Source organism: Anguilla anguilla, chromosome 4 (assembly GCF_013347855.1).
Source record: "Anguilla anguilla isolate fAngAng1 chromosome 4, fAngAng1.pri, whole genome shotgun sequence".
Lineage (NCBI taxonomy): Eukaryota > Metazoa > Chordata > Actinopteri > Anguilliformes > Anguillidae > Anguilla > Anguilla anguilla.
Window position 1 is genome coordinate 6,270,891 of NC_049204.1, and position 16,699 is coordinate 6,287,589.

Genomic DNA, 16,699 nt, shown 5'->3' on the forward strand with positions numbered 1-16,699 from the left:
TCCAATTCATTCAGACTGTAAAACACGACAGGCAATCCTCAGATACAGAATATAGAACTTGGCTCTTCTCTTTTACATCTTTTCCTCTCTTTAGCCAAATAAAAATGCACTAAATCACCTGTAAAGCAAAATGTGAGCAGAAAAATGAAGAGATTAACAAAATTAAGAATAATCATTTTAAATTTAACTAGTCCATTTAATCCAATTCATTTCAACACGCGACTCTGAATCAAACTCCAAATCCAGCACTGGGACCAGAGGACGTCAGTCCCCCAGACGGGGACGTCCCAGGATGCTCAGGCTCAGTCCTCCAGATGGGACGTCCCGCTCAGCCTCAGTCCCCCAGACGGGGACGTCCCAGGATGCTCAGATTCAGTGCCCCAGACGGGACGTCCTGCTCAGGCTCAGTCCCCCAGACGGGGACAGGACGTCCCACTCAGGCTCAGTCCCCCAGGCGGGGACGGGACAGGATGCTCAGGCTCAGTCCCCCAGACGGGACGTCCCGCTCAGCCTCAGTCCCCCAGACGGGGACGGGACGTCCCACTCAGCCTCAGTCCCCCAGATGGGACGTCCCGCTCAGATCCAGGCGCGGTACTCACCCTGCATGTAGAAGGAGCCGGGGTACACGGTGCCGGGCTTGGGGGCGGGGTACCCGGCGCCGTCCCGGGAGTACTCCTCGCTGGAGGCGGAGGCGTAGACCTGCGGGACACCGGAAGCAGCGTCACGGTAACGGTCGCCGGGCAACAAGCACAGCCGAACGCCACCGCTAACACCCTGCGCTACAAGACACTGACATGGGGTCCTTTCAGCCAAAGTGTAAGATGACTCATTCAGCGACAGATCTCACATCCCTACACATATAAAAATATAACACACACACTTATCATCTATATTATATGCACGTGGCTGTGGTCGTATAGCACGACGGTTTATTTTGCAAGAAGAGAGGGACCAATTGAAGGGATTTTACACAATCAAACCAGCCGTATTTTTGTGTGCGTCTGTGTTTGGTTTTTGTGTGTGTATGTACGCAGGGTATATGTGGTACAAGGTGTAGACAACCCTTCACAAAGGCATTAACGGCGGCGTTTCTCTGGTGTATGTTTGCGTTAAAGCTCTCTTGCTCTGTGGTGCTTCTCTAGCATACGCTAGCATTAAAGCGCTCTTGCTCTGTGGTGCTTCTCTAACATACGCTAGCGCTAAAGCGCTCTTGCTCTGTGGTGCTTCTCTAGCGTACGCTAGCGCTAAAGCGCTCTTGCTCTGTGGTGCTTCTCTAGCGTACGCTAGCGCTGAAGCGCTCTTGCTCTGTGGTGCTTCTCTAGCATACGCAACGCTAAAGCGCTCTTGCTCTGTGGTGCTTCTCTAACATACGCTAGCGCTAAAGCGCTCTTGCTCTGTGGTGCTTCTCTAACATACGCTAGCGCTAAAGCGCTCTTGCTCTGTGGTGCTTCTCTAGCGTACGCTAGCGCTAAAGCGCTCTTGCTCTGTGGTGCTTCTCTAACATACGCTAGCGCTAAAGCGCTCTTGCTCTGTGGTGCTTCTCTAGCGTACGCTAGCGCTAAAGCGTTCTTGCTCTGTGGTGCTTCTCTAGTGTACGCTAGCGCTGAAGCGCTCTTGCTCTGTGGTGCTTCTCTAGCGTACGCTAGCGCTGAAGCGCTCTTGCTCTGTGGTGCTTCTCTAGCGTACGCTAGCGCTGAAGCTCTCTTGCTCTGTGGTGCTTCTCTAGCGTACGCTAGCGCTGAAGCGCTCTTGCTCTGTGGTGCTTCTCTAGCGTACGCTAGCGCTGAAGCGCTCTTGCTCTGTGGTGCTTCTCTAGCGTACGCTAGCGCTAAAGCTCTCTTGCTCTGTGGTGCTTCTCTAGCGTACGCTAGCGCTAAAGCTCTCTTGCTCTGTGGTGCTTCTCTAGCGTACGCTAGCGCTGAAGCGCTCTTGCTCTGTGGTGTTTCTCTAGCGTACGCTAGCGCTAAAGCTCTCTTGCTCTGTGGTGCTTCTCTAGCGTACGCTAGCGCTGAAGCGCTCTTGCTCTGTGGTGCTTCTCTAGCGTACGCTAGCGCTGAAGCGCTCTTGCTCTGTGGTGGCGCTCGCAGCGGGAGCTCAAGGCCCAGCGTGCGCGGGAGAGGCGAGCGGCGGTCACGCCACGCTGGGAGCACGCCGCTGTCACAATCCCCGTCGCCCAGCACGCGCTTCCTCCTCCCCCCCCCCCCCCCTCCCCCTCCCCTCCCCCCCCCCCCCCCCCAAGCCAATCGAAACACACCTCGGGCCCCTCGCTCGGCGGTGCCCCCCCCCACGGGCAGAAGCGCTTGAACCCCCCCCCCCCCCCACCCCCGGGCTCCGGCGAGGGGCCAGCGATCTGTCCTCGTCTCCCCCTGATTAATCAGGAAATGGCGATTACCTGACCCCGAACGCTTCGGCCGGGCCCAGCGCCGCTCGGCTCCCATGCCCCACATTCTCCGCGGGTATCAGCTGTCGCATTCCCTGCGTGCGCGGCTTAAGAGACCAGCCCCCTGCCCTCCGGCCCGAAACCTCGGAAAGAATCCATTTCCCCCGATTGGACCGGAAAAACCAGGAAAAAAGGATGGCGTCCCCGCCAACAAAACCCGAAATGCGCCAAGGCGCCACGAAGCCCCCCTCGGAGAATCCAGAGGGGGCAGCTTTCCCTAAATCGCTAAAATCAAAGCAGCTTCGTCGGCCGGGGCAGGACGGGCTCGGGAGCACCACCGCTGGAGGCGTTTGGTATTGCAGGAGGCGTGGCTAGCCGGCGCAACCCTGCTCTGATTGGGGTGTGAACCCCAAGGCTAACGGACCGGACCGCAGAGGCCCTTTTGCGCACTTCAGTGTGGCCGGGGGCGTCGAAACACCCCTGACCCAGGGGCACGGGGCTGCGTGCAGACCAGACCCCCACCACCCCCCCCCAAATCCAACCGCCCCCCACCCCTCCCCCGCGTACGGGGAGACGGAATCATAAACAGCGCGAGAGAATGCAAATCCGCCGCTGACTTTTTCCCTGTAATGTGATTTAACAGGGAGAAGCGGGAAGGGAATGGAGAGATGCACTTCTAATTACAGAGCCATCTGCCCGCTCCTGGACCCCGTCCAACTCCACAGGCAGCTGGGCTTAGGAGAGGGGGATGGGGAGAACAGAGGAGGAGGGAGGGAGGGAGGGAGGGGAGGAGGGGAGGAGGAGGAGGAGGAGGGGAAGCAGGGTGAGAGAGGTTTCAATGAGGGGGAGGGGGGGGGAAAGGGGGGGGGGGCGAAGAAAAATAGAGGGACTGACCTAACAGAGATGGAGGAGAAAGAAATGAGCAACAGAAAAAAAGGTGGCGAATGAAAAGGAGAAGATGGCAGGAGCCTACGTGTAGCACACAGAAAGGGGGGAGAGGTCCAAAGCCAATATCTAAAAAGGGGGGGGGGGGGGGGCGGGTGGAGGACAGACTGTTTTAGGCGCCCGTGCTCTAGAAGTCTCCATTTTACCACAGCGAGCAGGCGCTACGGGGGCTAGGCGTTCTCCAGGTTTCTGTTCAGCGCGCGGGAGCGGAAACTGCAGCGGACCCGGAGGGAGCGCGGCGAGAGGCGCACACCGAAGCCACAGCTGAAGGAAACATTTACACGCCTTCGGTCACACAGAACGATGTGACCCCAGTCAGAGAACTAGAAGTACTGGGTAGTTTATTTTATCTTTATTTTATTTTATTTTATTTTTTTTGTGGAATGAAGGCTGTTGCCGCGGTTCCAATCTAAAAAAATCAGCGGGAGGTCGGCTTGCGAAGAAGACGCTGCGCGACACGAGGCCCGTTACAGGGCTACAGCCGGAGAATACCCGGAATATTAGCCCAGGGATTTCTGAGGCATTGCCAGCCTCCATGCACAGGTATAACTGTGCAGATTAGAGGAGCCAAGCTGTGTGTGAGAGTGAGTGAGAGAGAGGGGAGAGAGAGAGAGAGAGGGGGAGAGAGAAGGAGAGAGAGATGGGGGGGGAAGTGGTCGAGAGAAAGGGGAGAGAGAGAGTGAGAGAGAAAGAGTGAGGGGAGAGAGGGGGGAGAGATTGAGAGAAAGAAGAGAGAGAAAGAGTAAGGGGAGAGGGAAGAGAGTGAGGGGGGAGAGAGAGAGGGAGAGAGACAGAGATGGGGGGGAGAGAGAGAGAGAGAGAGCGAGCGTGAGATGGAGGGATGATGGGAAGGGGGATTTGCAGGAAGAGGTTAAAGCCCAGTTCTCTGGCTAAAGAGGCAGAGGAGGAAGAGCGCTGGGGCGTTAGCTGCTCTTAATCTGGTCTCAGACACAGACAGCAGTCTGGGGCCACAGCGCGTCACAACTGGGTCACACACAGGGGGGGAGAGAGAGACCCGGGACCAAGAGGCAGGAGGACACGGTCACGCGAACCACAACCACACAACCTTGTCCATCAACACATGTACCACAACCACACACAGAACCCGGTCCATCAACACGTGTACCACAACCACACAGAGAACCCGGTCCATAAACACATGTACCAGAACCGCACAGAGAACCCGGTCCATAAACACACGTACCAGAACCGCACAGAGAACCCGGTCCATGAACACACGTACCAGAACCGCACAGAGAACCCGGTCTATGAACGCATGTACATATAGAGACGGGAGGCTTCATGAATCTTAAAAAAACAAAAAAAATAAAATAAATGAGGAGTGCTAGCATATGCTATCACTAACTCTGATGTGAACCAATCGCTGTTTTGCCGTGACACAAAAAACCTTTTCATTGGCTAAAGCCAGTCAATGATTGACAGCTCACTGTGGCTCCACCCATCAGTGAATCAGTGAACCAATAAAAAAATTAAAAAATCAACTGATGTTCTCCCGAAGCAATATACAGCACAACTGAGCATCAACTAGCTTTCCCTTTTGCAACAGACCCAAACATAAGGCTGGTTTGACCTGGTAGCGCGCACATCCATGGGGTTTCACAGCCAAACGGCACGGCAGTAATGCTGTACTAGTCAGGGCTCTACAGTCAGAAATGGTGGAGGTTGGGTGCAACTGTCATCTTGCCATGCTGGAGAGCTAAGAAGCTAAAATGGTGGTTAAGGAGAGCGGGGCACTCACAGAGGAGGGCAGGCCAGGAGGAACTTTCCGGATCTTTTTTGGCTGGGTTTCTGTTAGGAGAAAAAAAAATACATAACGTCCATTAGAATATCATTTTCTGGAAGCCTGTAATGTGGTAACATACTTTAAGTATGTAAATTCATAATACCACCCATCATCACGTTTGAAGTCTTATTTTTATTTTTGTTTTAAAAAGGTGACATTAGACTGCGCCCAAAATTAACTGCACTGTAGCGTCCCTCAACTCTAAGAAACATGTCAACACAACCAGTGTGAAGCTCAAGTTTTATTTTTGGAGATTAACAGCAGGAGTGTTTATTGTGTTTTTAATAAGACAAACTTTCAAAGTACTGCCTTTACATTTTAAGCCAGTTAGATCAACAAATTCCCCTACAAATCACACCGCTACGTTACACAGCACCCTTCAAATAATAATCCTCAGCTCTGTTAAAATTCCATTCATTTTTTTTCTCTAAATTTTATCCGCAATCCTTCTTTTCTGAATTTGGACGGCAGGTTTGTATCTGTAGGCCCATGCCACACACATGCCCTCTGGAACACACACGGCCAGACATCACACCGTTCTGCAGTCTGCTGGCCGTGGAGGAGACACAGTCATGCCAGCGAACGCTAACACAGCTGCCCCTCAGGCTGCCTCGCGCTGGTTGGCTGGCTGCAGGAGTCTCACCGGCCACAGGAGCAGGGGTGGAACATCCAGGCTCAGAAAGTAAAAAAAAAAACAAAAAAAAAAAAAGGCCTCCCCAGTATTCCGTTCCAATCACCTGGATTTGCTAATTAGCACAATTCCTCAGCCAGGAGGCAGAGCTAATCAGGGAAATCAGCTGGGCTGAGTTCCTGGGTGGATGAGACACATGGCAGGACTTTTACTTTCTGACCCCTGGATTTCCACCTCTGCAGAGGAGTCACTAGGGCAGTGGTCCTCAGTCAGAGGAGTCAGTAGGGCAGTGGTGCTCAGTCAGAGGAGTCAGTAGGGCAGTGGTGCTCAGTCAGAGGAGTCAGTAGGGCAGTGGTCCTCAGTCAGAGGAGTCACTGGGGCAGTGGTCCTCAGTCAGAGGAGTCAGTAGGGCAGTGGTCCTCAGTCAGAGGAGTCAGTAGGGCAGTGGTCCTCAGTCAGAGGAGTCAGTAGGGCAGTGGTCCTCAGTCAGAGGAGTCAGTAGGGCAGTGGTGCTCAGTCCTGGTGCTGGAGAGCCGCAGGGCCTGCTGCCGTTTGATGTCACTCAACACTTGAGTAGCACAGTGGTTCATCAGTTACAGCAGCCGATAACTCAGTTAAACCACATCACCCGTTTGTTTGCATCTAAACTGGTTGCTGATTAAGGAGAAAAGGAAAGAAAAAAGCAGCAGACCCTTTGGCTCTGAAGGACCAGGATGGAGGACCACTGCACTATCGCATGCTCCAGCTGGGAATAACCAGCCAATCAAATCCCTCCCTCCCTGGGACATGTGACAGCAAACTGCATCTTGCTACGGGGGGGGTCAGATTTGTGAGCTCACCACAGACTCGAGCTGTAGCCACTACAGGCCGGACGCTCGGGAATCTCTACGAAAAACACCCTCCTCTGTACAGCCAGCGAGCGTGACCCCCACCCCCGAGCGATGCTTACCCACGTTCCCCTCCGAGGGCCGCCGGCGGGGGTTGCCGGGATACGAGGAGTAGAACTGCGAGCCGGACTTGAGGCCGGAGGGGGACATGGCGTCGGGGCTGGGCATCGCCATGTCGCTGGGCAGGAAACCCGGCTGGGGGGGGGGGGGGGGGGGCGGGAACAAAGAGAGCAGGGCGGGGTCAAACAAGGGGGAGGGGTGGGGGAGGACACACACGTTCAATATGAAGGAGAAGCACATACGCACACGCATGTGCATTATCAACCAAATAAATACATTCAGCTAAAAATAAAGGGCATACGTGTAGCCTGTAATGTATAGCCTGAGACGTGTGGCTTGCACATCAAAGGGACTGAAAGAAGTGGTCTCTGCCCTTACCTGAGTCCCAAAGGAGGAGTAAGGTACCCTTTCATTTTTACCTACAAAAGAAATAAAAATAACGCGGTCAGGCGGTCGCCAGTAAAACTACTATCAACTGTCCATTCCCCCGATAACAGCAAGAAAACCACAAATGCGGATGACAGAAGCACAATAACCACCGCTCAAAACTGGACTGGATTTGTTTCATTAAGATGAACAATTCCAAAAAGTCCAGTTTGCTCAAAGGCAGTGAACAGACTGATTTTCACACCCAGGGTCTGGGAGCAGGCGTCGTCCGCGACAGCGAGCCGACGGAGGTTTGCACGTCGACGGACCGCCTTTGTGTTTAATAAGGGGCATTTATAACCTTCGCCACGGGGCCGTTGTGGCAGCTCGAGAGGAATCTGACACATTGAATTTTTGATTAATTTCTAAACGTCTTGTTCCCCCCGCATTTCATCCAGTTGGGTTAAGTAGAGTGAGCATATGGAGTTCTGCCTATTGTATGTGTTACATTTATGGAGTGAGAGGAAATCAATGACAAATTGCCACATTATAAATGGCACAGAGGTAATTAAAGTGCCCCCCCCACCCCAGCCTGCTGAGCTGGGTGGAAGCTGCAGGCCAGAGCCGTCCCCCCCCAGGGAGAGTTTGTGCTCGAGTGCCCTTAACCTCCCTCCCCCTCCCAATATCACGGGCTGCTGAGCCTCAGGAGCTCCTGGCGTGCGCTCTCCCACTCCAGCCAGCCATGGCTATAACCCAACACTCGCCCTCTATAACCCAACTGTCTCTCTCCATAACCCAACTCTCTCTCCCACTCCAGCCAGCCATGGCTATAACTCAACACTCGCCCTCTATAACCCAACTGTCTCTCTCTCTAACCCAACACTCACTCTCTATAACCCAACTCTCTCTCCCACTCCAGCCAGCCATGGCTTTAACCCAGCACTCGCCCTCTATAACCCAACTCTCTCTCTCTATAATCCAACACTTGCTCTCTGTAACCCAACACTCTCTCTCCCTCAATGACCCAACACTCTCTCTCTCTCTGTAACCTAACTATCTCTCTCCAGCCCACCGCGACTTTTACACAACTCTGAAACCCACCGAAATCTCATCCTTTCACCAGACCGGCTTCCATGTTTTAATGGAAGTGGCCGCAGCTTACCGACAATCCCTGAGGTGAGGAAGGGGGAAGAGGCCAGCTCCTGGTGCTCGCTGTAGTGGGAGCCCTCCCCGTAGCCCTGCGGAGGGAGAGGGGAGAGATGAGGAGCCACGCGACACCACGCACTCCCACAGAGCTTTCGGCTCAGCCCCGCCATCACACACCGGCAAACACACCCACCACTTTCAAACTACGTTACCCATGATGGCTCTGTGCTCAGCCAGTGGTGCACAACCGAGCACAGAGCTCAGGGGTAGGTCCGTGTGCAGGTTTTTTGTTCCAACCAATTATCTTAGTTATTTATATACCTTAGTGCTTGTACAAATGTAAGATCAAGGTATGATTTTAATTACCTCAATCATACCTTGATCTTACATTTTGTATAAGTACCAGTTACAGCCTCAGACCTACAGTTTTTGCTGTGCTCAAGCGCAGGAGGGAACAAGCAGTTTACAGAGCTGTCAGTAAACTAAAACTAAGGCAACTGGTCAGAATAAAAACCGGCACACAGACTAGCCCTCCATTACCAGAGCTGTGCACCCCTGGCCGAGCGTAAAGGATCCGTTTCAGGATTTTCTGCCGCCCTCCTGAAACGAATTTGGCCCTTGCTATGCACCCCTGGCCTAGGCCATTCCACGGTGTCCATCCCATGTGTTGTGTAATGTGGAAGTGTACGACAGTAGCCGAGGTAGGGATGGGCGGCGAGATAATTAGCGAATTCAATAACGGTCGTAGCCACCATATGCTGCATTACATTTCGTCTTGTTCTTCATAATTATACCTGAAGCAGTTAGTAAACAACCAAACTGAAAAGGCTACGTGAAATGCTTCAGGAGAAGGGAAAAAAAAGAAAAGAAAACAAACTGAAAATAAGAGCTGTTATATACTGGATGTTGATGAGATAAGCCAATCAGCACCAAGGACGTACAGCTTCCATGTGGTCATGTGATGTGTCCTGTCAGCTAGTCCTTGGAGCTGATTGGCTGTCTTATAGTCACCCAACAGATAACAGTGGTGATGTTTTTCCTTTACAACTGCATCAGGGGTCAATTAAAGAGAAAAAGGCTACGAAAATAGCACTACACCACACGGTGGCCACGGCCGTTACTGCATTCAATCATCATCATCGCGATACATCGCCCATCCCTAAGCCAAGGTCACGGTTTTCGTCATTAACCCCGGTGTGTCCCTCCGTCAGAGGCACAGAGCATTCGGACTGTAGGCTGAATGCACCAGTGCGGCCCGCAGTGCAGCGCAGGCAGCGGCCCGCCCGGGAGCGGCTCGGCGGTGGCCGGACGGGCCGGAGCTCGTACCCGTGCCTGATTGAAGGAGGAGGAGCTGTTCTGCTCTCCGGGGCCCCACGATCCGGTCCCGCTACGCTCCTCCAAACCTGGAACAGAGGCGACGAGACCCGCCGTCAAGACCCAAGCACTGCAAAGATGCGAGCGCAAAAACTGCACAGGAGCGGGACAGGAACGGGACGACAGGAGCGGGACAGGAACGGGACGACAGGAACGGGACAGGAGAGGGACAGGAGGGGACAGGAGAGGGACAGGAGTGGGACAGGAGAGGGACAGGAGAGGGACAGGAGAGGGACAGGAGCAGGACAGGAACAGGACGACAGGAACAGGAGAGGGACAGGAGAGGGACAGGAGCGGGACAGGAGTGGGACAGGAGTGGGACAGGAACAGGACGACAGGAACAGGAGAGGGACAGGAGAGGGACAGGAGAGGGACAGGAGAGGGACAGGAACGGGACAGGAGAGGGACAGGAGAGGGACAGGAATGGGACAGGAATGGGACAGGAGAGGGACAGGAGAGGGACAGGAAAGGGACAGGAGCTGGACAGGAGAGGGACAGGAATGGGACAGGAGAGGGACAGGAGAGGGACAGGAGAGGGACAGGAGCGGGACAGGAGAGGGACAGGTGAGGGACAGGAGTGGGACAGGAGAGGGACAGGTGAGGGACAGGAGAGGGACAGGAGCGGGACAGGAGAGGGACAGGAGAGGGACAGGAGTGGGACAGGAACAGGACGACAGGAACAGGAGAGGGACAGGAGAGGGACAGGAGGGGGACAGGAGGGGGACAGGAGGGGGACAGGAGCGGGACAGGAGAGGGACAGGAGAGGGACAGGAGGGGGACAGGAGGGGGACAGGAGAGGGACAGGAGCGGGACAGGAGAGGGACAGGAGAGGGACAGGAGCGAAAGAGGAGTAAACATTCTAACAGATATGCAGATGATAGGCGGGGTCGGCATAGCAACAACAGACACTCCCACTGACCAATAGAGGGGGGGATTTGCTAGCTCTGTTAACTCGGCCCCGGCAACCGAACGCGCCGGCGTCTTCCTGAGGCCCCGCCCACGCCCCATTCATGCCCGCTTTACTGCCCAGGCCGGCGCTGAAAGGGCCGCGCCCAGCGGCGGGCAGCCGGAGGCCGGGCGGCAGAGCGGGTCCACAGTAACACGACCCACACGAGGTGTGCGAAACCGCAGCCCGGGAGCGAGGGCGCGTATCAATTTCAGCAACCTTATGTTCGCTGCGCTTTTATTTTCTTTTTTGTTTTTTAAAAACATCGATCCTTCTCAGAGAGGAGAGAGAGAGAAAAAAAAGGGTCCATTTTGCAAAGAGGCTTCCACACATCAAAGTCATCATTTCCATTTCGCATTACGCCCATCCATCATTCGCACGGATACCATAAAAGCCGTAAAGGCGACGGCTAATGAGCAAGAAAGGCAGTTGTTTTGCAGGGGGAGATGGGACGAGATGCCTTTCTCAAGGTAGCTATCAGGGGGTGGTTGTGCTTTGCTGAGCAGACAAAAAAAAAGGGGTGGGGGGGGGATTGGGGGGGGAGAAAAAGAGAAAGTTGAGTGTAGCACTGCAGCACTGTTTTACATCACGCTGGTCTGAGTTTAAAAAAGGAACTTCTGCAGCCATGACGACGTGCCGGTCTTCACTCTGAACACGCTTTCCCCACGCGCACACACACACGCGTGTGCACCGACACGGAGGTCCTGAGGACAGGGAGTGCAGGGAGGAGGCCAGCCGAAAAGCAGAGTTACAGGGTGTGACTGTTTCCCCCTCTCCTCTCTCCCGTTCCTGGTTCCGTTTCTACCTCCTCGACCGCGTCGAGAGCAGCGCAGTCGTCCCCCCCACAAGCGCGTGCGCATTTAGGCCTGTGCTCACGCTCGCGTGTGTGCGGTGCGTACGCAAACTCAACCCCGTGCGTTCTGTACGCAAACTCAACCCCGTGCGTTCTGTGCGCAAACTCAAACCCGTGCGTTCCGTACGCAAACTCAAACCCGTGCGCTCTGTACGCAAACTCAACCCCGTGCGTTCTGTACGCAAACTCAACCCCGTGCGTTCTGTGCGCAAACTCAAACCCGTGCGTTCCGTACGCAAACTCAAACCCGTGCGTTCCGTACGCAAACTCAAACCCGTGCGCTCTGTACGCAAACTCAAACCCGTGCGTTCAGTACGCAAACTCAACCCCGTGCGTTCCGTACGCAAACTCAAACCCGTGCGTTCCGTACGCAAACTCAACCCCGTGCGTTCAGTACGCAAACTCAACCCCGTGTGTTCCGTACGCAAACTCAAACCCGTGCGCTCTGTACGCAAACTCAAACCCGTGCGTTCAGTACGCGAACTCAACCCCGTGCGTTCCGTACGCAAACTCAACCCCGTGCGTTCCGTACGCAAACTCAAACCCGTGCGTTCCGTACGCAAACTCAAACCCGTGCGTTCCGAACGCAAACTCAACCCCGTGCGTCCGGGTCTCTATCTCCTCGTGCGTGGAGAGATTGCCAGAAAAAGAGAGGAAAAAACATTTTAAAGATCGGCGAAGCAGAAATTTCTAATAACCCCTCTCCCCCCCTCCCCGTCTTGTTTTAGCACTGCCGTCACTCTCTGGAGAGAAGAGGCTTAATTGCATACTGATTTGCATAATTGTGCATATTAATGTGGCTACCTTATGAATATTCATATTTGCCTTTGATTTTGTTGTCTAATTAAAAAAAGAGGGAGGAGGAGGAGGGGGGGGAGCTCAGCAAGATCAGCAACTGTGGGGATATGGGGGGGAGGTGGGGGGGAGATGGGGGGGGGGATGAGTGATGAGAGTAACAGAGCGGTGCGTGCTCCTACATACGCCGTGACAGCGGTGATCTATGGAGCTGGTGCCGGCTCGCCGTGCCGCGGTAGAGAGAGAACGCCAGCCGCCGTTTCTCCGACCGCCGGCGCCCGCCTCTCCGCGAAAGCCGCCGTCGCCAAGTCGCCAGGCGGCCGAGAGGCTCGCGTCCGCCCCCGGAGCCGAAACCGCGACGAAATGCGCCAAAAAAATATGGCGGCTATGGACGAGTGACTGACGTCTTTTTTTTTTTTTTTTTTACCTCTCCCGCCTTTGGGACTTTGAGCACAAGCCACAGAAACACGGCCATTGCACTGGCAGCGTACCGCGGCTAGCCCGAATCGGTTCCAAATGCTAATAAGGCACCGTCAGTAAAAAAATACACAAAAATATACGGCCTTGTAGCCATTTCCAAGATCCTTGCCAATAGATTCAATTAGGGTTTAAGCTTGACTCATTTCATAACTGGTCGTTTTGACAACAAAAAAAAAAAAAAAGCATTTTTTTTTAATGCATTCCGCATTCAGATTGGTGTGGCATTAGACATGCACGGCCCTCTGAAAGGAAATTAATGCACTGACTACATTGTTTACCACACTCGTGCGGAGTGATTAACTCACAGGCAATTAAGAAGCGAGGCGAGCGGAGAGCTGCTCCAATAGCAGCAGATACCACAGAGTTCTGCCTGAACTAGACACCCAGGAAATGTGCAGGTAGTGAGCACCCAGGATGGCATTGTCATCAGCTATCTGAGTAAGGGTGGGGAAGAGGGACAATGTAGGTAGGGCAGAAGAGGGACAGGCAAACTTCCACAAATCAAATTGGCCAATATAGGCTACGGAAAAACACAACACCGAGAGAAATAAAGTGTGTGCGGGGGGGGGGGAGAAAAGGGGACAGTGACATTTAATTGTGCATATTAATTACTTTTTCCACATACATATTCATAAGGATTTTCAATTTACATTCCTAATTAAAACACATCTAATATGATGAGTAGACGGTTGCTGTAGAATACATAAGGCCCCGCCCGATTCGCGGAGGTGGGGGGGGGGGGAATGTAACACAGACCGTGAAAAGCCCGCCCCCCCACCCCCGTGAAATCTGGTGAATGCTGTGAAATTCAATTTTACCCAAATTCTGACCGCAACACAAGAATCTTTGTGTTCGCTGGAAACGTCAGACCGCCTGTACAGTTTCCGTAGAACCCAGGGCCATCTGGAGTGGAGCGGAGGTAAGGGCCACACCTCAACAATGGGCAGCCTCGCTGACCAAGAAATTTCCACAGAAACGTTTCGAATGGCCGAGTTCAGCAAAACATCACGGCAACGGGTTAAGCAAATATCTTAAAATAAAACCGGGGCTCTACAGTGCTCCCATTTTAGGAGCAACGGCCCGTAAAAATTGATGTGTGCCTACAGGGAAAATAATTCAGGTGCACATCTACTATTTGGGATGCATCAGTGTGCTCCTCGGAATCTGATCTATGGAAGAAAAAAAAAAAAGTTAGGTGTGGAGCCCTGTAAATTTACAACGAAGACTTATCAAAACAGTTTATTCCCCGTGTGTATCTTTGGCTTTAGTGCAAAGAGAAGCTCCAAACGCACTGGGCAGCTCAGAATAAACCAGACCTTCATCAGAGATTTCTGAGCATCCGCCTAGCGGGGACGCGGTCATTGCTGTCGCCTCCATTGTTTCCAATGGAAGGCGACTGAGGATTTTGAAATGAACCGCAACCAATTGCGGTCACGCTGTCGCCTTTTCCTGGCAGTTGGATTTCCCCCCCACCCCCCCAACGCTTGGTCACTCGATGTAACGATACACAAACCACATTAGCCAATCGGGTACAAACACAAAATTTTTTGTGTTACTGTCACTTTTAGAAGTTCAAGCCAACATCAACGGACGTTAAAAGAACGTGGTCACTGGTTTTGGAAGCGAACAACTGCATCTGTGACAACAGTCTCTTAGGCTTTGGTAAGAGGAGGAGATCGGGTCTTAGACTGTGGTAAGAGGAGGAGATCGGGTCTTAGACTGTGGTAAGAGGAGGAGATCGGGTCTTAGACTGTGGTAAGAGGTTAAAGGAGATCGGCTCTTAGACTTTGGTAAGAGGAGGAGATCGGGTCTTAGACTGTGGTAAGAGGAGGAGATCGGCTCTTAGACTTTGGTAAGAGGAGGAGATCGGGTCTTAGACTGTGGTAAGAGGAGGAGATCGGGTCTTAGGCTGTGATAAGAGGAGGAGATCGGGTCTTAGGCTTTGGTAAGAGGAGGAGATCAGGTCTTAGGCTTTGGTAAGAGGAGGAGATCGGGTCTGAGACTTTGGTAAGAGATTAAAGGAGATCGGGTCTTAGGCTGTGGTAAGAGGAGGAGATCGGGTCTTAGACGTTGGTAAGAGGAGGAGATCGGGTCTTAGACGTTGGTAAGAGGAGGAGATCGGGTCTGAGACTTTGGTAAGAGGTTAAAGGAGATCGGACGGTGCCTAAAGTCGCCAGCCAGCTTCATGTCACGGGCCCGGGACAGCCAAGGACATAAACATGAACAACAGTGAGAGGGGGTGCCAGTGGTTAATCCATCGTCACGCATTAATAACTCACCGCCCACACAGCGAATGTTTCAGTGACATTTACCTTCAGCTGAAACCTAGTCAATGAAACAGGCATCCGGCAGTAGTAAAACACACATTCTGGGGCGACATAGCTCAGGAGGTAAGAGTGCTTGTCTGGCAGTTGGAGGGTTGCTGGTTCGATCCCCGCCCTGGGCGTGTCGAAGTGTCCCTGAGCAAGACACCTAACCCCTAACTGCTCCGGTGAATGAGAGGCATCAACTGTAAAGCGCTTTGGATAAAAGCGCTATATAAATGCAGTCCATTTACCATCTTACACGAGCCATTATCACACGGGGAGACTAACCGACAGATCTCTGATGTGAAGCAAAGTTCACTACGGCAAAAGCAAACTGGGGTAGAACATGAATTAAGAATCGAAGGCACCCATAAACCACAATAAAAGGTGAAAAATGCGTGTTCCCCACACCCTTAAGTCAGGGGTGCACACCTCCATTCCTGGAGGATCTGCTGGTTTAGGGTACAGCCCATTATTTAAAATGTTTTTGAGGGCCGTCTGGGTGGTGTAGAGGTATAAGTGCTCGCCTATCACTGCAGAGTACCGGGTTCAGGCAGCGGTACCTCCGGCTTGGTCCTACGACCACAATTGGCTGTGTTCGCGGGTGGGAAGCCGGTGAGGGTATGAGTCCTGATTGTTGCATTAGCGACTCCTACTGGTTGGTCGGGGCGCCTGTTCAGCAGGGAGGGGGATCTGGGGGAGATAGCGTGAACCTCTGCACGCGTTACGCTCTCCCAGTGAAACTCCTCGCTGTCAGGTGAAAAAAGAAGCGGCTGGCGACTCCACATGTATCGGAGGAGGCATGTGGTAGTCTACACCCTTCCCCAGACTGACAGAGGATAGCGCAGAGACCAGGACCGTGATACACACGGGGAATTGGTATAACGACTAAATTGAGGAGAAAATGGGAGAAAAAAAATGGCAAAAAATAAAAAAAGTTTTCGCTCCGCATCCATGCAGCTGCAGCTTCATCACGAATATCAGATCAAATAAATGCCTGGGTTACATAAATAATCGAGAGCAGAGGCTGGTGGGAAATCCCAAAACAGGACGGCCCTCGCCGCGCACCGCTGCTTTGCGTCCGGAGACCGTCTCCGCACGTCGCGTTACGTCACGTCAGGTTATATGTCATCTCAAGGTACGTCACGCTGAGATTCAGTTCACCTTCAGATCTGCTTTTTGCACGCGTTACCGAAGCTGTGGACCAGCCAGCTCTGGGTTTGTCATGATGGATTTTGTGCAGAGCGGTCAGCGCTGACCACAGCGCCCAATCAAGACAGTAGACTGGCAAAACGGAACAAAGAAACTCACTACACGTAACAAGCTTAGTCCTAGGTCTCAGGCATTATTCGCCATTCCTCACAAAAAATAAAAAATATATTGATTATTATATATAATATATATATTTTTTTTTTAAATATTTTTTTTTAAGTTATTGAAACGAAAGAAAACTTGCCATTTCAGAGTGTTCAGCGGTACTGATCTACATGCCCATTGGCCCATCACACAGTGCTATACCGCATACATGAGTACGCAAGGAACGCAAGTCAACCGTACGCATCACTCACCCTCCCCCCCTACCAAAGACGGCGCTTCAACCGCCGACTTCTGACACGACAACCAACCCCCTGGATACTCCCCAGAGAGAGCCGCCCAGCCACAGCCATTTCCTGCCCCGACCAAAACAATGCAAATTTCACAGGGAACTTTCGCACTAAACCAGTTT

The 16,699-nt window shown here is 52.9% G+C and overlaps 1 protein-coding gene across 10 annotated transcripts in view; it reads right to left on the reverse strand.

Moving 5' to 3' along the window:
- Window positions 1-16,699, reverse strand: part of tcf3b (transcription factor 3b) — a 53,569-nt gene that overhangs the window by 11,263 nt on the left and 25,607 nt on the right. For all 10 annotated transcript variants that reach the window (XM_035414742.1, XM_035414744.1, XM_035414741.1 and 7 more), the window contains exons 4-9: window positions 9,546-9,622; window positions 8,236-8,311; window positions 7,086-7,126; window positions 6,710-6,842; window positions 5,085-5,134; window positions 600-699 (exon numbers count right to left, since the gene is read on the reverse strand). In XM_035414742.1, coding sequence (XP_035270633.1) covers window positions 600-699; window positions 5,085-5,134; window positions 6,710-6,842; window positions 7,086-7,126; window positions 8,236-8,311; window positions 9,546-9,622 — 477 coding nt within the window. The remainder of the gene's footprint in view (window positions 1-599; window positions 700-5,084; window positions 5,135-6,709; window positions 6,843-7,085; window positions 7,127-8,235; window positions 8,312-9,545; window positions 9,623-16,699) is intronic.